A 24,228-nucleotide genomic window follows, 5' to 3' on the forward strand; every position below is an offset into this window, starting at 1 on the left:
GCTCACAATGATGGCGTCTCGCTTATTCGCGCACAATATCACTATAGACGTTAAAAAACATCAACATGCCCCAGAGATAACAATATGTGCAACACATTCTAAAGCCACGGCAGCCATGTCGGGCTACGATATATTTATTTGCGATAAAATTATATGGGCACGTTCATAACAAATTTATGCTCATTCGGCTACAATTTTTTTTCCTCGCCGTCACTTAGGTCTTTCGTTGTGTACACCCGCAGTGATGTACCCTCCCTGGCGCCGGATTTTCACAGATTATGCCCCCACTGCCACCAAATTCTCACAAGAACATCATCATGAAACAAATAAACCGCGATAGTCAGAAGAAAATATTATAGATGCCGCCGACTAACTTGCAACAGCTCGCCTACCGCAGGTACTTATAGAATGCAGTTGGAGTCAGAAACGTAGTTTCACCATAGAAGCGTGCTGCTTGTAGGCGAAATGCCTCGCGCAACGCTGAAACTTGGGTGATAAAATTCTACGCACTGAAGCTGCACAGTGGGCTGAGGGGCTGCGTAGAAAGTGTGTGCGGGAGGGGAAGGCCTGCTGAATTCTGTGACCAATGAGAACAGCATTAAAAGGGCAGCTTAAGAAATCACCAGGTCTTAACGGGACACGCAGCACAGTCAGAGCAAAATCTGCAATAGCGGCTTTTCTGGAGCCCATCGCAGACTCTCTCGATACAAGTCCACATGCGAAGTACCCTCTACTGCATAAATCAACGTATACCTTCAGTGAAATAAGGAGGCATCGTGCCGCTATACGTCATTCTGCAGAGAAGCGTGGTGCCCGATACTCATCTGTAAGGCATTATGTGAACTCTGTTCATGCTGCATGTGGCTGATGTCGAATAAATATGGCTGGGCCTTTTGTAATGGGTTGGAAGCAAACGACGACATGCTCACTTTTTGCGCAATTTGCATCATGTGGCACCTGGTTATTTTGCGCCTTTGCGACTATATATATCAACACAATCATTTGTAGGACGTTTCCTTGCGAAATTGTTTCAAACACCAGCGGAACTTTGTTGTATAATACGCCACTGCCACGCAGCAGGCTCGTGTTTCAATTTCATTCATTCCCAGACCATTTTCTGTTTTACTTTTCTCATTCCGCGTGCTGGTGGTCACATACAAAGGCGGTGCGTGGGACAACTACGCCTCTGCAATTGTGATACGATAACCGCTTGCGCCTGCGCCGTAGAAGTACAAAGCTTACGGAACACCATGGACATAATATAGTGACATCATCACTCGTAGAAGTCACAACTGCACGCCGCTAACTATACCCGGTGTTCACAACACGCACATCACAACAATGCTACAGTAAACAACTGTTTCAGCAACCCATCTGCTTACCTGCATTGCTGTAAGATTAGTTATTTGGTAGAAAAGTGTCAGCCTACCTTGCGATTATTTACCGTCTATCTTGGCAGAGATGCCTTGTTTCTTGTTATTGTCTGCAATGCGCAGCTAGGGTGTAGCCTGCAGTTACCTACAATGAGCTAGACTTTGCTTGTTCGTGCTATTACCGCCACCATTTCTGAAGTGTGGGATTGGGCGAGTTCACCCTCAATTATTAAACTTCCCAGCGCATTTTTTTTTAGCTGAGCCGTTTGTAGCATTTTATTTTTGTTCTTGTCCTATCCATGTACCAACAGTTAGGTGCTCTTCATCAGCAGGTACGTGAACACTGAAGACGCAATATTCAGTCTGCAATTTTATTGAAAATTTTTCATTGTTATTCACAGAGGCTTGTAGGCATATAGACAGTGTATACAAACAGCATGTTTGTTCAATATATTTGCAAAAAAAAAATAATTACTGAACATTTTCCTTCGCGGTGTCCAATACTGCTTTCTTTGGCGTCTTTCTGCGGCAAGACAAGCGGCGTAGCCAGAAATTTGTTTCAGGAGCAGGCGCGAGGCAAGCTAGTGTAATCGAGTGTAATTTCGTGCTCTGTATCACATCAAAGAAGAAAAAATAAATTTCGGTAGAGGCATGTGTGCGGTGTGTCACTCTTTCGGCGCCCTCGCCGCTGGCCACGTCGTAAAAGCGCTATTACTTACGTAAAAAGCGCACAGACTATAGAGGAAAGAGGTCTGTCTGAAAAGCTGCGTTTTTAATGAAATATTTACAAAGACGACGCAAGACTCCTGCGCATAGTAAGAAACACGATGCCTGCCACACCAACCGATGGCACGGATTGCAACAGCGGCGATCTTTCATTCATGCTCACGAGCAAAAGAAACACGCATCTACAGCTGGGAGAGCACCTCAACAGCTTGTTGTCGCGACGCCTGAGAAGAAACGTCACTCAAGACGTCACACCACAACGGTACAATTTCAGTGAAATGCAATTAGTATCCCGATTTCACCAGTGTTACTGCAGGGCCGTGTCACGTGGGGACCTGGCAACGATGCCACCTACAGTGCAGATCGAGAACTCGCCAACCGAGTCGCATGGTGGCTCGCACTGCGATCGGAGTGGGATCGCATAGCCAGCTATCAGGAGGTAACTCAGCTCTACGTGTTAGCCAGGGCAGTGTACAAGCCAACACACAAATCACTTTAGAGGTTCCAAGAATGAAATGAGAGGCAACTCCAGGCCAATGCGCATACCTTAACCCCGTATCCTGTCACCATTACAACTACCTGCACCAATATCCAAGACACGCAAGCAATGCTTGGAAAGAGCGAATTCCACGTACTGTGGTCATTCCCAGCAGTGGCCAATAACAATCAGGGAATGAATAATACTGTGCTGTGTGGCTCTTATCCTGACCAACCGGCCTAGGTCATCAAGAGAGAAGAATATCCCACCCGGGAGCTCGTGGCCTGCAAGCCGCAAAGCCGCCCACCGAAATACCTTGCTCATTAAGTAAAGCTCTTTCTCACTCACTAACTTGGGGCGCCCGTAAGCTATACGTCGGACCTCTTCGCGGTTTTCACTGTTTTGCTAGTATCACTAGTATCACTAATGTAAGAAGCAGGTTTGAAAGCTATGTGACACCCTGCCAATGACGTCATAGATGGCGTTTCTGTAAGGGTAACAGGGTCACATGACACCAGGCTTTTCAGGTGCGAACGGAATCTTCCACGATAAGAACACAAATTGAGTACTGGGAACAGTGTCACAGAGGGCCTTCGCGTCACTTTCGTATAGTGTGAATGCGTTCGACTGCTCAGCTGCGACCCTACGATTTTCGCGCGTGATTTTTTCAAATAAGTGCTGATTCTTGCTGTATGAGATGACTTGAGCGGCATGGTCGGGTAGCTCATCAAAATTCAGATTCCCGTGCACGTCATGAAAGTCTGCCGGCCTACTTTTTTTTTTGGGGGGGGGGGTCAAAACGTTTCACAAACCACTATGTTCCTGTTAGCTTCGCTAACGGCACAAGCCTACGCGGAAAACAATTAAGCATATTGCTACGTTCTTGAGAATGCGAATGTTACATTGACCACGACAGGTCTTCACAGACAGGAGTGCGAAGCTTGGATGTGATATATGTCGCAGCTAAGACGGGACCGGCTCGTAATCGCTTTAAGTGAAACACACTTCATAATACGAAATGTTCCTCAGGGAGTTTGCAAGGGTTATGACTAAAGTAAAAAAAAAGGCTGCAATGGAACGGTGATCGGGACGAGTGCTTGCATCCACACAGAAAATTGAACATGTAGCGCAAGCCGCGGGGCGCATTTAAACATGGCACGAAAAACGCTTATGTGCAACTGATTTAGCCTCAACAAGGGTGTGAGTTGGCTCAACGTTTTTTTTTTTTGATGAATATCATAATCTCGGTGTCGCTGTTAGAAATTGTCCTTCGTGGGCAGCGAAGTAATAAAATGCTCCCAGTTGAGCATTACATTTAGCGAACGAAAGTAAACAAATGCGGCTTACTTGGTATTTCGACATTGGCGGGGCTTCAATGCATGACTATTGGTGGGGCCTCAGTGCATGACTATTTATTTATATATTCGCCGAAAGATTGTTGCTGTTAGCTATAGCTGTTACTCCTTTAGGTGGCTTCTGACTTGCCATTTTGATAAATGCTTCAATAGATACATGTTGCCCCCTTTTTGAGACCAGCATTCACATTTTCAAAGAATCCAAGAAGAGTGAACACGTATTTTTGAAGGGATCTTTAAAGCTTTATATGTGTGGCAAGTCAGGACAAACCAAAAAGATGTATTCTTCCGTGCAGTGCAGCGTGTATTGGCTGATGGTCGGTCATTGGCCACGTAACAATGAAAGATGGTGTACTAAAAGGATACACTTTTGCAAGCGATCGGCTTGGGAAATGAGTTCAGCCCTAAAATTCATGCTCAGTGACGTATATAAAGATCTTTGCAAGCGCGCTGCCGCTGTACAGGCCGTGGTGGTAGATGCTGGTTCGCAACTCCAACTGGATGTCTTGAGGCCCCTGCAGCGACCGCACGATGGACACCATGGCTTCATTGAAACCGGTCCTTCGCAAGTAGAAGTGCTCTCTGGTCGCGACCTCGACGCCGTGGGCCCTGCGCACATAAACAAGTGCCAGAAGGTGTCAGAGATAGAGCGTTATCAGCATACTGATGAGGATTTTAGTGGCACGAGGGCCATGCTAGGAAAATAGCGCCATGTAAGGTGATGTAACGATAACAAGTATTCGTTATTTACGATGACATTCAAGGGATGTGAAGTCGTGAGCATTGGTGGTGATGGTAAGTGGCTGTTTAGGGGCCCAAAATTCCTCATACTAAAGACGGGTAAAATGTATAAGTATTGAAATTATGAAAGTTACATGACCTGTGTGCTGTGAAGATCAATGAATTGTAGTCCTGTTAACAAAACCACGGAAATAGGCAGCCAGAACGAATACCTCATCAATACTCCTGAGTCCAAGGGCCAAGAGCTAGGTGCTTTGTTTATCACCGCAACCAAGACCTCTGATTAGAAGTCATGCTACGCCTCCCCTAAGTATATTACATGAAAACTATGTCTATTGTTTAAAAAGCAGTGACTTGTATGTGAAAAACGGGTCCCTACCAATGAACATGACCAAATTCAGTAGAAATTTCTCTCGGTACGGTAATTTAAAGTGCTTCTTTCTAATATCCGCCAATTCATCGCACTGGATCACTATGTGAAGCACGGTAAGTGGTTCTCCAGATCTTTCACATCTGGGTGGGTCATCACCGGGCAGAAGGTATAATGTGTGAGTGCTATTCGCAGCCTTGTTAACGGCTCATTGCCAGTATACGACTTGATAACGTGCAGTTTATTTAGGGTGCGTCTATCTGAAGTGATCTGCCAGTGAGCTCTCAGCTTTCGTTTAAGAGATGGTTTTAAGTCAAGCACATGAATAGATGGGCATGTATTGAATGTGCTTTCCTGTGCGGATGCGACTAGCTGGTCCGTCATCTCATTGCCTCGGATCTCGCGGTGACCTGGCACTCAGCAGACTACGAAGTGCTGTTTGTGAGCGTACATTATAGATAATAAACTGCAAAGAAAGACAAGAATGGAATCCTGTGTTTTTAAGAGTTTTCAGAGCATTTACCATGTTCAGGGAATCAGTGTAAATTACTGCCTTCTGTAGCTTAAATTATTTAATGTGTTTAACGGCCGCCAGTATAGCAAAAGCTTCTGCGGTGAAGATGTTCGTATCGGGATGCATAACGCCGACCTCCGAGAGGGATGGGCTGACCGCAGCGTAGGACACCGAAGTGTTGGACTTTGAGGCATCTGTGAAGAACTCAGGACATTTGTATTTATGTTGCAGTTCCATGAAGTGCGTGGATATGTGAAATGGGCACGTGCTTCGTAACCTCTAAGAAAGACACGTCGCAATCTGTAGTACGCCACTGCCACGGCGGCAGGTATGTCCACTGACTTCCATTAAAAAGTGGGTAAGCCGCGGGAGCCGTCATGTGGTGCTCAAGTGGCACACCCATGTCCTCGGCCAGACCCTTCACGCGAAGCGAGCGAGGCTGTCGAAACGAATGACTGTCGAAACGAAGGACGAAGCCCCTCTTAGTCTAATCTTGTCGTGCGTCTTGCGAAACCGAGAGAACAAGAGATGAGGAAGAAAAGAAGGCATTATCTCCCGAACAGTATAACAGATGGCGCTGTATCATAGAAGCACATACAAACTGCAGTTGAGTGAAGATATTCTGTACTGCTACTCTCCGTTAAGCTGCTGCGCGGGCTGTGTCTGGTATGCGGAAAACCATTGCCTCTCCCAGTCTTCTGAATAGTCGCCGTACGTAGCGGATCGTTGGTGGGGCATAGACGAAGCTGAGTGGCGGGCACGTTTTAGACGCTCGCGCTGAGCTTCCTTGGCTCGCGTCTCGTCGGTGTTATCTACGCACCGTCTGCATTCTTCAACGCGATCGGAAGCATGCACGGACGGAAGTACGTTTAGCCACACTCATCATTATTCACTCCATAGATACGCTGCGATTTTTTCGTATATATGATGTGTGACATAAATGTGAGTTTAGAGTACAGAATAAGGCCTAGAAATTGACGTTCTGCCGCTACAGGTGACTGCTGGCTATTCAAGTTAATCTCGGGGTAAGAGTGGAGACCTATTTTTTTAGAACAAAAGTACACATCCTTCATTTTTTGCAGATTTTCCTTCGATTCTCTCTCGTTCCACTCTCGTTTTGTATCTTGTAAGGCTTTGGAATAATGTGTAGAGTTGTATATCTATTCGAAATGTGATCCCGAAGCGTCAGCTTGGTCTTCCATGCTTTTGACCTGGGTGTTCATTAAAGGCACTGAATAACCAGGTTGACCTTGTACTTTCCTCACACTATTCCATACTTTGGCCTCATCTCTGATTGATGATTGATATGCGATATTTACCGTCCCGACACCACCATTGGATTATGAGACACCCGTAGTGGAGGACTCCGGAAATTTTGACCACTTGGGGTTCTTTAACGTGCACCTACATCTGGGCGCACGGGTCTACAGCATTTTTGCCTCTATCAAAAATGCAGCCGCCGCAGCCGGGATTTGATCCCGCGACTTGCAGATCAGCAGCCGAGTACCTTAGCCACAAGACTACCGCGGCGGAGCTGGCCTCATATCTACAAGACTTTATGCCCGATATGAAGTTCTGACAGCTTTCTCCTCTAGCCAGGCGGCGTGTTCGGCGGTCTTGTGATTTGATTTGCTTAAAATTTATAAAATTCTCTGCTGTGGGAGAGTAGCGTAAAAGACCCCATGCTTTATTTTGTTTTCGCCAAGCCTTGCGGCACTCATCATTTCACCAGGGGACACATTTTCCTGTCGCCCTATAGTTACTTCCTGTATGCATTTAAAAGCAGCGTTAATTATAGCAGCGGTAAAATACTCAACAGCAGCGTCAATATTTAAGCCATCTCAGCCCACGAGATATGAATAATGTTATAGAACTCCTCCCAGGTGGCTCCCACAAATTTCTACCGAGAAGTCTGGGGTGGAGATTGATCTTGTTTTGTTGTTTTCAGTAATATTAGAAAGCGGTCACTTACATACGACTTTTTAATCATGTCCCAGTTACATTCAAGCAAAATCGATGGAGATATGATCAATGAATAAGATTTGCTCACGAGGCTAAAGAAACGTAGGTTCTTTTTTATTGAGTAAATGTGCTACCGTGGAAAAAAGAAAATTCTCCATGAGGCGGCCTTGCGCGTCGGTGCGAGAGTCGCGCTATACAAGCTGCTGTGAGCATTAAGATTGACGAGGACGACGTAAATCTGAGGCTATTTACCAATGAATGACTGAAATTCGTGTTTGTGTAGCTGTTAGTGTAGGGGTATGTATATTGAGCAGATTGTGAAGAGCTTGTTTCCAATAATAGCTCGAGCGGCTACTGCTTCAAGTGCCGTTCGGAGCGGAAAGCGTTGACATGAAACGTTTTTCTCAAGCATGAACGCAACACCACCAGATGATGCAAGAGCATCCTGGCGGTCTTTCCGAACTATAACATGTTGGCTGAGAAAATTAGTGTGCTAATGGTTTAGATGCGTCTCCTGAACACACAGCACCTTTGGACAATATTTGCTAAATTCGCGTATGTCGTCTAGATTGTGCATGAGTCTTGTAGCATCCCGTTGTAATATAGTGCTCATTTTGAATGAGTATGTGCGCTGTGTGTCAAGAAAGGAAAGAGATTTATTTTACAGGGCCTTTGACAGGTCCTGTAATTAGAGTTCTGTCTTTCTTGTAGTGGTCGAGGGGGTCTCGCCGCTCCTTAGACGCAGCATGCGCCGGTGGTCTGGAGGTGTCCATCGCATTTGGAGAGATCGGGCCAGATGTAGACGCAACCTCTTTAGTTTGTGTGGTACCCTGCCTTCTGCGAGGGTTCACAGGGGCTTTTGGTGGGACCGTGTTCAGGGAGGAAGGAGAACCCGGGGCTGCTCCCCCTTTGGTGGCTGGTGGCGGCGTTTGCCTCAACGCGTCAGGAGTTGTCTGAGACCTTGCCGAAAACCATAGTGGTCTTACCCCCGCGCACCACTTCGGTCTATGAAGTGTTCGCTGCAAAATGCGTGGGAAAATGCTGCTCTTCATGAAGGCTAATGTTTAGTTTGATTTTTGTTGTTGTAATTTCTTTTTCTCTCTTCCAGGCAGTGCAAGACCTGGTGATGATGATTTGTGGGGTTTAACGTCCCAAAACCACCACATGGTTATGAGAGACGCCGTAGTGAAGGGCTCCAGAAATTTCGACCACCTGGTGTTTTGAAACGTGCACCCAAATCTGAGCACACGGGCCTACAGCATTTCCGTCTCCATCGAAAATGCAGCCGCCACAGCCAGAATTCTAACTCATGACCAGCAGGTAAGTAGCCGAGTACCTTAGCCACTAGACCACCGCGGCAGGGTCGCGCAGGACCTTGAATATGCCGGCGTGTCTCCATCACAGTTGGGCCAGTGAAGATCGGGCTCGCATTCATCATCAGCAGAGTGCTCTTTACTGCCGAATTTCACGCAGGTTAGCTGCTTTCGGCATTTCATCGAGCCATGGCCTAACAGCTGGCACTTGAAGCAGCGCGGTGGGTTTTGAATATATGATATCACTGGCAGTTTGAGATAGCCTAATACTATTTCGGTGGGAAGTGTGGTGGATCCAAAGGTAAGTATATCAAAAGCGACATCTGTGCGCCAACTCTTTGAGGAGCGATCAGTTTGGCGAAGGCTAGGGGATCCAATCGAGTTGTGTAATTTGTTCTGCAGACATGCTCGCCACCCACTCTCGAACCCAACAAGGGACGCCGTGAGGCTCGAATGATACACGAACGCCAGCTGTGCATGTCCACAATAACCAAATATGAGATAACCTAGGTCGGTTACGCCACACAAGGTTAACCCTTGGGGCCAGGAAAAAGTGCGTAAGCAGAAGAGAGGAGAGGATAGGAAAGAATAAAAGTGGGAGAAATGCGAAGATACAGGAGGAGAGGGAGACAGAAAAAAACGACTGCCGATTTTCCCTGGGTGGGTCGGCCCAAGGGTGCCTCTGCATGAAGCCGGAGCCAAAGGGGTGTGTTGCCTCTGCCAGGGGGTCTTATAGGTCTGATGACCCGGCGTCAACTCAGCCCCCATAATCCCCTTTCTCGGACGCGGCTAAGCCAAGCACGGCTACACGTGGGAGGGAGTTGAAATCCCCTGTGGGTCGTGTCCGTGGTGTCACTACGCCCCAAACACCCGGTTGCGCAGACGCCCTTGCAGGGGTTATCAACAGACTGACGACCAGTTTTACAATACATGTGTTTTATCGCGCAATTATATGAACACTTTTGGCTGGATTTTGCCGCTGGCGTCAACGTCGGCGTCGGCATCGCCGTCACTCACCGTATATGTATACGTATCTATAGATATGAAAATTAAGAAAGAAAAAGAAAAACCAATAAAAGAATCGAACTTGGAATCAAACTTGGGTCCTCTGAATCGTGAGTGCGAGGCGTTAACCACTGAGCCACTGCGTTCAGCGTTCAAACGGCAAGCTATTTATATCTACCTCTTACCGCTGCTCACGGGTATCTCAGGGGAATCATCGTGTTTTCTGCATTACCAGCAAGCTGGCGCAATGAGCGTGCGTCGCCACATCGCGCGGCGATGCCCACTCTGATTTCCCACAAGTACTTGGTCCCACTTAGAAGAGGGGAGCAACGCTCCTTCGCGCACCCTTATCGCACGGTTGGGAGGAGGGCATGATCATACGTCTTGGCTGGCCTCAGGCTTTACCTGGACCGATTCTGTTGTAGTTTATGGGCGCACAAAGGTCACTGCAATCATCACAGTCTCTGTTTGCGAAAAACGTGCGCTTTTCATAAACAGTGAAGTAACAACTGAGACGCTTATTCGCATCCATCTGTACCTGTGAGTACATTTTGTGCGTCATTTGTGCATGGGAAACGCGGGGCACGTTTCAATCTGCTTTCTATTCTGCGATTGACCTTCCAATTTGTTGCTATCGCGTTCATTGTTTCGATTTTGCGGCAAAGCTGTGGCTTTTTTTCTGGTGCGACAGCTTAGCTGTTAAAATTGTCTAATTATGTCTAATCACTTCGTTTAATACTTTCCCGTAGAAAACTGTCGTTATCAGGCAATTAACATCGCAGTGGAGAAACACAGGCTGAGTGTCCTTCAGTTCAATAACTCCTGATAGTCCTGATAGGCCAGTGGCGGATCCAGAGGAGGGTGGCAGTAGGGGGCGATCGCCCCCCTCCCCCGAAGCCTGTCAGCACCCCATCCCCTTCTTTTAAGTGCTTGTCACCCACCTGCTATACCCGTTAGGACAAATGAGTGACCACTGTGAGCACAGGTGAACAGTATTTATGCCATTATTGGGTTTTTAATTGTGCTAGTAAAAATAGAAAAGCAATGACCACGCCCCCTTTCTAGTGTTAATTCAAACGACCTTCCCCCCCCACCCCTTACTTACCTCACCAACACTATCAACGAAATATGGAAAAAGGGTGAGATACCCGATGCCTGGAAACTAGCTCACATGGTTCTCATACCCAAACCGGGAAAGGCGCCGAGCCTAGATAACCTACGCCCCATATCTCTCACGTCGTGCGTGGGCAAAGTGGCTGAGCACGTCGTCCTCAACCGGGTTGGTCGATACCTCGAAGATGACTGCATCCCGCACCACATGATTGGCTTTCGACCAGGGTTATCCACTCAAGACGCCATGTTACTCCTAAAGCATCAAATTCTGGATGGCGGAAACACTCGAGACACTCGTGCAATACTCGGTCTCGATTTAGAAAAGGCATTCGATACAATAACGCACTCGTCAATCTTGAAAGCGATCGCAGCCCTCGGCCTAGGTCATCGATTTTACTACTTTATCCGCTCTTTCCTCACTCGACGCAGAGCCGTCCTCCGCGTAGGAGACCTAGTGTCGGAAGAAGTGGAGCTCGGACAGCGGGGCACTCCTCAGAGATCCGTCCTCTCGCCCACGCTCTTCAACCTCGTGATGATCGGGCTTTCCGAACGACTTTCGTAAATCGACGGCCTAAATCACACTATCTATGCGGATGATGTAACCATATGGTGCTCCACAGGGTCGGATGGTTTCATTGAGTCCGCCCTGCAAGAGGCTATCGACACCGCCGAGTCCTACCTCGACCACACCGGTCTCAGGTGCTCACCCGCGAAGTCGGAGCTCTTTATATATTTGCCCAAACGCCGGGTTGTCAAGCCCAAAGGGTGGAAACCTCCGGCGGAACGCAATATCACCCTCCACACCAGAGATGGTCGTACTGTACCCAGGGTAGACACCATCAAGGTCCTCGGCATGATCATCGAGTCCCGCGGAACCAACACCCAAACAGTACACAAGCTCAGGACTAAGACTGAGAATGCCATACGACTCGTACGTAGAGTAGCCAACAGGCACCATGGCCTCAAAGAAGACAGCCTGCTGCGTCTCGTACACGCGTTTGTTTTGTGCCATTTTACCTACGTTGCCGCTATACACAAATGGCTACGTGCTGAGCGCAATCAACTCAATGCGCTTATTCGCAAGGTGGTCAAACGAGCCCTTGGCCTCCCTATCACCACTCCAACGTACAAACTCCTCGAGCTTGGCGTACATAACACGCTAGAAGAGATCGCCGAACCTCAGGAACGCATGCAATTGACCCAACTCACCACCACCAAGGCGGGCCGCCATATTCTGCGCGAGTTCGGCTTCTTCTCCTCAAGGGCCAGGGACCCCCCAGAGTTGACTAATTCCCCGTGAAATCCGCGACCTTATCACGATCGCTCCCATTCCACGAAATGTACACCCCGAATACAACAAAGGCAGGCGCCTTGCGCGGGCGACCGCCATTCTCAAGCGCATAGACATGGAAGCGGACAACGTCTCGTTCGTGGACGCCGCTGCCTATCACAACAACCGAGCCTTCGCCGCGGTCGCGGTATGATCCGCGCAGCAGACTCTTAACTCTGCCACAATCCTCACCCGAAACCCCGAAGTAGCGAAGCAAGTAGCTATAGCTATAGCTATACTCGACAGCAAACGGGAATTCATCTACAGCGACTCCAGGCCGGCCATCAAAGCCTTCGAACGCGGAGTCATCTCCGACCAGGCGTTATGTATCCTGCGCAAAGCAGACACGAGTGTCCTGAAGCACCACACTGTCATCTGGTTCCCCGCCCATCTCGGCCAGGTGTCGGGTGCCCTATCCAACCTCAACGAGATCGCCCATGATGCAGCGCGCGCACTTACCGACCGCACGCCACAGGGCAACCCCATCTTGCTGGGTTAGATACCAATCGGGATGCACCAATTACGTACAATGAAATAAGAAAGCACTTTTACCTGGAGCGCCGCATTTTTCCACCCCCACATCTGAAACTTAACCGACCACAGGCATTAGCCCTACGCCTATTACAGACACACACGTACCCAAACCTTGCCACGCTTCACGTTTATTATCCCGATGCATACCCCAGCGACACATGCCCATCATGTGGACACACAGCGACACTCGCACACATGCTCTGGGAGTGTAGAACAACTCCTCCCGACTCTACCTCAAGCAAGTGGGAGAGGTCCTTCAGGAGCTCACTTCTCGCCGACCAACAATGGGCCGTCCAGCAGGCCCACGAAGCGGCCGCCAGGTACTCCCTGTCGGTCCCTATGTGGGAGACGCCCGCTACGCGCTAAGCGCGTCTTGCAGGACTGAAATAAAGTTTTTTTTCATTCCATTCCCCCCCCCCCCCTAGTGTGGGTGGCTGGATCCGCCTCTGTGATAGGCCTACAGAGTAGTTCCTTCCTCGAGTGAGAATACTGCAGTCTCAGCACTCCTGTCGAGACACCAAGATAAATAAAGGAGGTTTTACCCACTACTAACAAAATTTTTGCGAAGATTTTGCTAACTTAGCTCTAATATTAATTTTACCAAAATTATTCCAATAATACCCTGAGATATAAAAAAATGCACAAACGAGCTTCATCAGCACTGATAAGATTGTGTTACAGCTTATTGTTTGTTTCCGCTTGATTATACGAGGGGAAGTAAAAATTATCTACACTTTCGTGAAAGCCTTTCTGATATTGTGCAGTTTGCCCTCTGACGTCACATATTTTATTTTTGTACTGTTGTAATGCTATGACAATATGACCTTATTCCTCAATATTTCTTTCTTCTGTGGCTGATATATACTGGCTCCTCTACTGTTAGTTTGCACCAAAGAGGAACAACGCCAGTGATCAGTTTTCTCCGATCGGAGGGTGTCAAACGTTCAGACATTCATGTCTGACTATATACAGAAGGACTGCGCCATGACGTAAAGCGGCGTTTTTTTTCAGGTTCGAGATATCGTGATTCGCAGTAAGCGATTCGCCCCAAACGCCGATGTTTCTTGTCGAAGAAGGCTTTGTTGTTGCATGATGATGCATGACGACACACGGCCCATCCCATTATTGAAACCATCAACAAGATGAAATTTGAGCTATTGGAACACCCTCCCTACAGCCCAGACCTAGCTCCATGCGACTTGTGCTTGTTTGGGACACTCAAGGATGCCTTCTGGTCGTTAATTTGCCTCAGATCTAGACGCAAACAACGTGGTGCAAAAGGGGCCTCCCGACAAACCAAAAACATTTTATTTCGAAAGAATACGTAAGCTCGTTGACCTTTAGAAAAAATAAGGAGGAAGATTATGTAAAAAAAAAGTATATCCATAGTGTAATCATCGCTTCATTTTATTATTCTGTAGAATTAATTGTGCAGACGATTTTTGATTTGCCCTCGTATGCAATATTTCTCGTTTTTTTTTTTTTGTCATGGGAAGCGTACCAGAAAATGACATTTTATGCTGCTTTTGGTGTAAATGTCACGGAACTATTTCTTAACGTGCCGGCAAACCCGCTTTATTTGAACTGCAGCAGGCATTTTTTTGACACGACAGAGAAGTTTCACAAAACAGATTAGAACCATTGATATAGATAAAAGCGTTTTAGTAAAGGTTGCTCAGCGCAAGACCAATAGAAGGCAAAGGGAAAAAAAAACCCTGAGACGAGCACAAATCTCACCTTATTTCTCTAAAAGGCTACCTTATTGGTAAAGATTTCCAGAATGCCCGGAGCCTCACTCAAACAAAAGTATCGCACCTGTTCATGGTGCGTTGTGGCGATGACTACGTGGTTGTTAGATGGATTGTTTTCTTTGTTTTGTATTTTCTCTCTTTTTTTGTCAGATACTGCCCAAGTATATATTGTGCGGTTCTAGCAAATAAATCTTGTTGTAAGTCAGTGCCGCTGTCTGTCTCCTTCTTTCTCTTGTCCCTCGTTATTGGTGCTGTTTTTTTATGTGAATCATTTTTTTCAAGTTACTGAAATAGTTTTTACTGTCACATCGTTCAAACATTCTTCCGCCACATCATGTACAAGAAATGACACCTTTCATGACCATATTCTGCTTTAAGAGGCCAAATTTTTATATAATGAAGTTTCAGTACAACGAAGTAAACTGCTGATTTTATTGACTTCGCTACAACTGTAGTTCCAATGAGACAAAATAAAGCGAAAGCACTGCGGCAATTCAGTGCAAAAAAAGAAAACGCGTAATGAAAGTCGGGTCTACAAACTACACGCTCGCATCAAAGTTATCTGTAATACCCAACTTGCAGTTTGTAAGAGCTCTCTTTGAATAAATTTAAAGTGTATTCATCAACCTAACTTAGACGCTTACAAGGTCTATTAGAAGCGATTCATTCGCAAGGGTGAACTTATGTAACATTTTGGTTGCTCTGTTGCGCAGGCCTCTTTCCGGCAGTCGTATAAACTATTTAGCCGCAATTCTTTTGAACACTTATGCTTGCTACAGTGCTAACCGCAAACTAACAATAACTGGTAATAAACATACAAACTTGAGCAGTATTGATATGGAAATTTCTCACACCAGAAGGTTACGTTTCGGACAATGGTTCATATAGCGCTCTTCGCAGGGGCACAGCGGTGCAGGCCAAAGAAATCGCAAATGCGATCATTTATTTACCTGCAAAAGCTAGAAAATCAACAATATCGAGTGACGTGAAAAAGCGAGCGTAAGGTAAATCGCATTGCGTTTTAGCCCTTCACCTACCTCTATCCATGAATAGTCGTCACGACTGAGGCATGCCACTATTTTCAATAAATAACCACTGATCTGGAACCTGAGTGATTCAGAAGAGTCTCAAATGATTCTCGCAACAGAAATACTTTTCAACAACAATTTGACGGCTTGAAGGATATTCTCGACGCATGAAATGGTTCACAAGCGCTCGCGGAGCGATAAAACATTTTTACCTGTTTGTAAACACAAGGAGCGCCTGAGACACGTTATATTGCAACTGAAAATGGAAGATAGTTCTTTGAAGTAACACTGAAGCGAAAAAAGAAAGTTTCTCCTCTTTGTAAATCCCTATTCCCCTATACCAATAACATCGCACCTAGTAAGCGGGAATACGCGCGGACAGAAGAATGCGTTTTCTATAAATAAAGCACACCGTCTTCTGAGGGCCAAACATCCCAAGTTCTAGGAAACTTTGTTGAGACAATCTGGCCTAAATATACAAAAGTAAAATCTTTAAAGTCTGTGATGACACCATCGGAGATTTCAGCGAGAAGTATAAAAGCGATACTTTTGAGCCTGGTTTTCTCAATAATTAACAAACCTATGTTGGTGAAATTAACGACAACGCAGGTTTGAGGCAATTATTTATCCGTGTAAAGTAATGGATTGAATTTTGAAGTACATGTAAATCACATTCGCGTTAGATTATGTTGATTAAACTTTGTTTAATTTGGCCGTCACAACCACTTTTGTTGTGTCTCTCTCATATTTCTTAGTGATGTCACTGCCTCCGCCAATTCGGTGATCTATTTGGATTCTTAGCCCCGCCACGGTGTTCCAGTGGCTAAGGTACTCTGCTGCTGACCCGCAGGTCGCGGGATCGAATCCCGGCTGCGGTGGCTGCATTTTCGCTGGAGGCGAAAATACTGTAGACCCGTGCTCTTGGATTTGGGTACAAGTTAAAGAACCCCTGCTGGTCAAAATTTCTGGAGCCCTCCACTACAACGTCTCTCATAATTATATGGTAGTTTTGGGACGGTAAGCCCCACAAATCAATCAAGCATTATTTGGTTTTTGCACCTATGCGACTTGCATGTGGCAACTCCCATTTATGCTTATACACTGTTAACTTTACACAAAGCATTGCGTCATTTTGGTGGGATTAGCGATTTACAAAGGGCAAGCTCCTTGTCAGGCTCTATAGGTCCGGCAGATGGTACCTTCTTTTCCCGCTTCTTGCCAGAAATAAACTCCAACCTCAACTCAATTGAGCATCCCTACCTGGAAGATGCGCGTGCCTCGACCAGCTCAAGTTCAAACTCGACGGTTGAGAAACTGAAGCGTGGGCCCCGCATGGTGAAGAAGTCCTGGTGGCCGGACACCGGTATCTTCATGTTGTGTGGCAGCGTGAAGTAGTTGAAAGAGAGCGACATGGGCTCCTTGCGGCACTCGTCGTCCCCTTTGGCGCACTCACGCTTGTCTCGCTTGCACCGACTGCAGGATGAGAGAGCTACTTCTTACAAAAAAAAGCAATGCAAAAAACACGCACAACTGTTCGTTTTTTTTTTACTTATGAACGTCTGGTGTTTGAGCATGCATTGCAGAGATGAAAAAATTACCCCTGAACGTAATTAAATTAAGCCAACTACCAATAAGTTATTTCACAACAAACTAAACCTGACGCAGTACACGGACACATGCCTTGGTGTTTAGAGCGGCCATCGCTCAACCACATAACGTGCACGTGTGCACCCAGGCCACCACAAATTGAATCGCCCATATTGAAAAGAAACCAACTTGAGAGGCGATAGAAGTCCTGCCATGCTAGCGAGAATCGGGAGAGGGAAGTTTCTCTGCTCGATCAGGCCCAGATAGCCGCTACACACCATCGCCCTAACTGGACCTCAATCTTCCACCCTGGTTACAAACGGAATCTTTCCCGTCGAGAGCAAGGGTTGGTCCAGACACACTGCCCAGAGTGCCATGAATAGTATTGCTCACTAGTTAAAATGTTCGACAATGTTCGGCGTTAAAAATGACTGTCAATAAACAAGAGGACTGGGAGGAAGCCCTAAAAAGCGGCGATCTCCATGAACAACTAAGGGCTGTCCAAAGGGCCCATGATTGCGTGGAGGGCCATGGTCATCCGGCTTCAACTTGGGCGCGGCCCGCAACTACGGTTCTGTAGATACTTAGAACTCAATACTTGTTGACCGACCGACCATCTTCCTAATGTCTTAAAGTCAAATAAAAAAGGAAGGAAGGAAGAAATAACAAGAGAGAAGGCAGGGAGCTGAATTATAGGCACATGCCCTACTTGCTCCCCTACGCTTAGGGAAGAGGAATGGAGAGTATAAAGCTTATATGATGGCTTTACTCAATTGTTTTCTGGTGCAGCAAAAACATTGGAAATTACAGATAGGCGAAAGTAGTTATATTATGCTACTATGTTTAAAAGTGACAACAATACCTCAAAATGACATTAACTATTAACAACGGTTCATCTTTCATGAACTAAACTAGTGTAACACTTGCTTTACAGCATACATAATTGAAATTTCGGAGTCCCACGTTTGGGGTTCGGCATTACAATTACCTTGCCTTTCCTTTTTGGTAAATTTTTATGCTATGAAAAGGAAGCGAATATGCAAAATTTTAGTCCTGGTTAATTGGTAAATGACTTAGATTCATGAAATTAAAACGCACCCACCCACATCTTTCTCCTGACCCGCAGGTCGCGGGTTTGATTCCCGGCTGCGGCGGCTGCATTTCCGATGGAGGCGGAAATGTTGTAGGCCCGCGTACTCAGATTTGGGCGAACGTTAAAGAACCCCAGGTGGTCAAAATTTCCGGAGCCCTACACTACGGCGTCTCTCATAATCAAATGGTGGTTTTGGGACGTTAAACCCCACAAATCAATCAAATCAATCAATCAATCACCCACATCTTCCATTACACGCAAACAAGAAACATCACACTTTTGTACTTCAGGCCATTCGCCTTTTTTCTGATCATATCCTACGTCGACGCACCATGGTTCGAATTTGCCACTTCCTCGTTGCGGCTGATTTCAGTTTGATATAACACAGCGGCCACATTTCCAATGTGTCCCGCGTTTTTGATTTCCATATCGCACTTCCACTTCTATGCCTCTCACGTTCGATCCTTCTTTCTGATAAAATGAATGTGAAATGAATTGTTGCAGCTTGCAACTTTATCATATACAGAACTTCCATCAAGATGGTAACTCATCGCTAACATTAGTAATTCCAATGTAAATGTTGCGCCGGCTAGGTGTTTTTACCTCGACCAAAAAAGAAACGATGTACGCAGACGACAGATGCCTGACTGCCATTGCATTTTTATTTTTAAATGTGTTTTGTTTAAAGAAAACGTTTTGTGCCTGTTTTACACGCTGAAATCACAAGACGGTTTCTGGGGCCACCTTACAGCGCTAGACCAATTTTTTAAATTTTTTCGCGTCATTGTAAGAAGTAACACAATTATCCTGTTGAGATACTTTGCGAAATTTTGCTATCCCTGATATTTCTCAACGCCTAGCAACTAGTGTCCCCCAATGTTACGCGGATTTGATTGATATGTGAAGTTTAACGTCCCAAAACCACCATATGAGAGATGCCGTAGTGGAGGGCTCCGGTGATTTCGACCACCTGGGGTTCTTTGACGTGCGCCCAAATCTGAGCACACGGGCCTACAACATTCCCGCCTCTATCAGAAAAGCAGCCGCCGCAGTCGGGATTCGAGCCCGCGTCCTGCGGGTCATCAGCCGAGTACCTTAGCCACTATAGACCACCGCGGCGGTGCCCGCAACGTTACGCTTAAACAGACGCAAGAACATTGAGATGCTGTTCAGCGTGAACCATGGTACGGTAGAGCCACCAGAAAGCATTAGCCCGCGACATCGCCACACTAGGCTGTGTCGGTCGGAGTCATTGACTTGACTTAACGATTTCTCGCTCGTTTTAGTTTGTTTTTTCACGGAGTTTAACTTTTGAGAGCGACTTAGGCTCTGGGTAGTGGAGGGCAGTTTTTGGTCCCATGGATTTTTTTCGTGGCCTCTGACATCGCGTATTAGATGGGCCACTAGCGTTTTGCCCGTATTAAAAAGCGACCGCCAATGCTGGGCTTCAAAGTTACACGCACTTTTGGACAGCAGCTGAGAAGCGTAACCAGAAAGCCACCACAGAGGCTTTTTGTTTTTTTTTTTCTCTGAAGACATGTATTAGCAGAAGATTCTGTATGCAACTAATACTGTGCCTAGCGCAGCAGAAAACTGGACACAGAGAAGAAAACACGGGTCGGACAACTGAACTTTACGGAAAATTGCCCTTCTCGGTGCCTAGTTTTCTGTGTGCTAAGCCGCACCATGAATCCATACCAGCTCGCCACTTCACTGCATTACAATGTCCAATACAGGAATGAAGTGATAGTCAGGTTAAGCTGCGCTATTATACTGAGGCCAACTATTTTCTCAAGTTCTTTCTCAATGTGCACATTGGTTGACGCATGACGCTTCCCTTGTATAAATCAGAAAAAGTTTAACTTTTACCATTCACTTTTTATGTGACGTGCAAAAAAAAAACTGCAAGAAGGGGAGATGGAAGTTTGCGATGAAAAAATCCGACAACAGGGGTTGAGTGCATCGACAAATGGACGTCTATTCTTCAAGGTTTTAACTCTAGCACTAAAGAAGGGTTCTAGCCTTGAAGAAGGAAAGTCCCTTTGTCGAAAGATAGGCTTGTTTAAAGATGTTTGCATCTTGATCTGAACTATGTGAGCGGTTCTGTCAGCTGCTTGCTCGTTCGGGTTTCATCTCGATGTAATGACCTTTGCGCGCATGGTAAGTCTTAACGGTTCCTACGTCTTGTGGTCGGCGTCCCTGTAGTATCCTGGTGGACAGTCCAGTATGTTGCATCGGTAGCCTCCGCGGGTGTTCAGACACACCTCGTTTTCACCCCGGCAGATGTCGTCACGCTCGCATTCGTCGACGTCTGCGCAAATTGCAGTCAGGTGAAACACAGTCAGGGCATGAAGTAACATATTAGCGTGCAATCATTGAGCGCGAGAGAAACAGTAACACGATGCAAAGAAACGTGGTGCGGCTAAGCGAATATAGTCTCGGATCGCCCGAAGAGAAGTCTGTCGGCATATAAGGAACGAGGGTCAGAGAAATAACCACTTATAGCACAGTATTTGCAGTGGTTGCAGATACGTGTCATGCCCGTATACATGAGTGAAAGCTTTGGCGCGGAAAACCGCAGTTTGGAAGCACTGGCCTAGAGCTATTTGTCCTAACAGAGAACCCAATAGGGGAAATATATCGAGGTGCCCGTTATATTAGACAAAGCAAAATGACGCAGGGCATGTTTGCTCTTTAATTTGTGAGGCAAATTCGTCAATAACCAGAAAGCAAAGTGAGCGGAAACACAACTAGCACTCGGCCGATGACGCAAGAACCCACAACTTCTGCATTACGAGTGGGGTGCACCAGCATGGTGGTTGGCCGTCGAACCTTCGACTTCCCGGGTTTCAAACCATGGGTGCGTTATACGCATACAGGAAATATTCGTCACAGCAAAAAAATGGCAGATCCCACGTACAATGGGAATCGATTATATGCGAAGCACCAATGAGGAAGGTTGATATGTCACTTTAAATTCAGCACAACTTAACGAGGAGGACGTAAATAATGCCGTACATGACTTCCATGTTATGATTATCATGATTGTGCCCGGAATTTGTGTTCGTCGTCCTTTCACGTCACGTAATACCAAATTTAGTATGTGTGAAGCTAGTGAAACAACCGCGAGCGCGCTTTGAGCGTAGCATGTAGTCATATTTTACATAACACGCATGTCATGATTATTATGTTCGGACGTGTCATTTACCTCCGTCGTCCGTCTGCGTCATGTATAATACCAACTTTGGTATATGTGACGCTAGCGAAACGACCGTGAGCGCACCATGAGCGTGGCGTGTAGTCATGACTTAAAGGGCATGCATGTCATGATTTCCACGTTAGGGTCGGTCACTTATGTTCGTCATGCAGTCATGTCGTATACCAGTTTTGCAATATGACACGTGAACGAAACCACCGGAAGAGCCGCAAGAGCATGACATGTCAATCATTACATTCACCCATGTTATGATTTTCATGTTATGACTAGTTACTTATGCTCATCATACATTCATGTTACGTCGTTCCAAATTCAATATAAATACCATTATCGAAACGTCCAGGAGAACTAAAGAAGTCACAGCTTTGCCGCAAAAACGAAGCAATGAACTATAGCAACAAATTGGAGTCACGCGAAGAATGACAAGCAGTTCGAAACGTGCCCCACGTTTCTCATGCAGAAATGACGCACGAAACTTACTGACAGGCACAGATGAAAGCGAATAAGCGTCTTAGTTGTTACTTCTGTGTGTCTGAAAAGCGTGCCCTTTTCGCAAACGGAGACTGTGCAGCACTCGCTCGCTGGATTCCGTGCCGACTGGTTGTCCCCTCGCGATCTCCGACGTCAGCATAGCTCTCGCCAACTGGGCTGGCCCTACGTCATCTCCTGACACCGATCTCCGACGACAGCGTAGCTCTGACCTACTGGACGTGCCCTACGCCATCTCCTGACGCTGACAAGAGCTCTTGCAAGTGGTGCCCCGTCCTCGGACTTCTGTGACCGTGTTTCCATCTTTCCTATCTCTCCTATCCCCTCGATATGTCCTCGCTCGATAGATTAGCGCATCTCTCTTTCTCTCTCTCTCTGCACCTTTATTCCTATCCTTTTAATCCCTCCTCACCCCCATCCGCTGTGAGCTACTGTTGAGGTGTCGCACACTGATGCAGACAGTTGCGGGGTTCACTTTTCTCTTCTTTTCCCTCTTATAACCACTTCTCTATCTCGAGTACAGTGACCTTTGAGTGCCCGGTAATACAACAGAATCGTTCCGGTAAAAGCCCAAGGCGTACGATACTCCCCACCACGAGATAAGCGCGCGCATGCGTGAGCGTCTATCCACCCCCTCTCCGCGGGGCAAAGTACGCGTGGGAGATGAGAGCGCGTGGCGCCACCAGCGCCACCACGTTCATTGCGCCGTCTCCTTAATACTAATAAAAACACGATAATTCCCCGAGATGCCCATCGCCAGCGGTAAGTGGTAGATATAAATAGCTTGCCGTTTCAACGTTGAAGGAGGTTCTCCTTCGTGGCTCAGTGGCTAACGCCTCACGCTCACAATCAAGAGGTGGGAAGCCCAACTCTGTGCGCCGGAGTCTTGTTCTGGATTAATTTTCTTGCTTGCGTTTTGATACATATATAGATACGTATACATATACGGTGAATGACGGCCACACCAACGCCGGCGGCAAAATCCAGCCGAGAGTGTCCATATAATTGCTATCGCAATAAATGCCGCAGGTGGCTTTTAGATAGAGAGATACTGTCAAAGTCACCTAAGTTCGCTAAGCAATGCTTCAAATTTACGAAGTGTCCCTGCTGAAGGTGCGAGTCTAATTGTGACAAAGAATCTTGTGTCACAGTTTTATCGGAAAATTCGTTCCAATCCGCTATCCTCCTCGGAACCGAAAAACACTTGAAATGGTTGACACGTGCAGTAAAACGCGCTTTTGCGCTTTTCACTACACGTGAGAACGGTACGAGTAAGCGCTACATTAGCTTTCCGCCTTAGATGTACTACTCATTCATTGTATCAAATACGTCACGTTCGCTGAACAGTTTATCAAGCCTTAAAAAAAGTGCGCAGGAATACGCCTTCTAGAGAGAGCACAAGATAGGCAAGTACCTTGGCAAGTCCTCTTGTCATTGTGAAGCACATATCCTTCGGGACAGGTGCATGAATAGGATCCCGGTTCGTTGACGCAGGTGCCGATGCACAGGCTTCCCCGACCTTTCCACATCTCACATTCATCCACGTCTGCACACAAAGAAAGCTCAGCACTTCTCGTCAAACGATCTTAATCATAGCATTAAACTATTTTGTATTGTCTCCCTCCTAATTCATATGAATATAGCACACCACAACAAGGGCAAAGAAGACACACACACACGCACACAGCGCTAATTTGCAACTCGAAGTTGCAAGTTAGCGCTGTGTGTGTGTCTTGTGTCCTTGTTGGGGCGCGCTAGACCCATACGATTCATGAACACCAAGCGACTATCCAGGCAACATGCCTTAGCGAATCTCGATCTTAGGCTTATCTGAACGTCTTATTTTATAAGTGCATTAAAACGCTTTCGACACCAAAGGAAACTAAAAAAACTTGCCATAATTTACTCTAGTAGAACTCGCTGTTGGGGTAGTTTGTGCATGTTTTGATTCAATAGTCAACGTCGCGCCAAATGAACAACCACACACAGAAAGAAACACACAGACACCACGAGCCCTCACTTACAACTGTTTATTCCTTGAGGAAACAGGCTAATATAAACTCATCCTTCGTCAACGCATGCAAAACAAGATCAGCCTTTCTCTTATTTAACCACACTATCGGACACATGCCCTCTAGATAACGTGTTTCTGACTCATGCAGGTTTAGTGACCTTTCGCGAACAAACTTATTACCCCGTTATTTTATGTGATATGCCTCCAAAATGTTTCCGTGCAAACTAATTTGTAC

The 24,228-nt window shown here is 46.4% G+C and overlaps 1 protein-coding gene across 7 annotated transcripts in view; it reads right to left on the reverse strand.

Annotated features, from left to right (window-relative positions):
* Nucleotides 1-1,730: 1,730 nt before the first annotated feature.
* The window catches only part of LOC119175044 (uncharacterized), an 86,978-nt gene continuing 64,480 nt past the window's right edge, over nucleotides 1,731-24,228 (reverse strand). For all 7 annotated transcript variants that reach the window (XM_075894808.1, XM_075894806.1, XM_075894809.1 and 4 more), the window contains 4 exons: nucleotides 23,394-23,525; nucleotides 20,455-20,584; nucleotides 16,854-17,066; nucleotides 1,731-4,541 (listed from right to left, as the gene is read on the reverse strand). In XM_075894808.1, coding sequence (XP_075750923.1) covers nucleotides 4,337-4,541; nucleotides 16,854-17,066; nucleotides 20,455-20,584; nucleotides 23,394-23,525 — 680 coding nt within the window. In that variant the 3' untranslated portion in view covers nucleotides 1,731-4,336. The remainder of the gene's footprint in view (nucleotides 4,542-16,853; nucleotides 17,067-20,454; nucleotides 20,585-23,393; nucleotides 23,526-24,228) is intronic.

This window comes from Rhipicephalus microplus, chromosome 5, assembly GCF_043290135.1.
Source record: "Rhipicephalus microplus isolate Deutch F79 chromosome 5, USDA_Rmic, whole genome shotgun sequence".
NCBI lineage: Eukaryota > Metazoa > Arthropoda > Arachnida > Ixodida > Ixodidae > Rhipicephalus > Rhipicephalus microplus.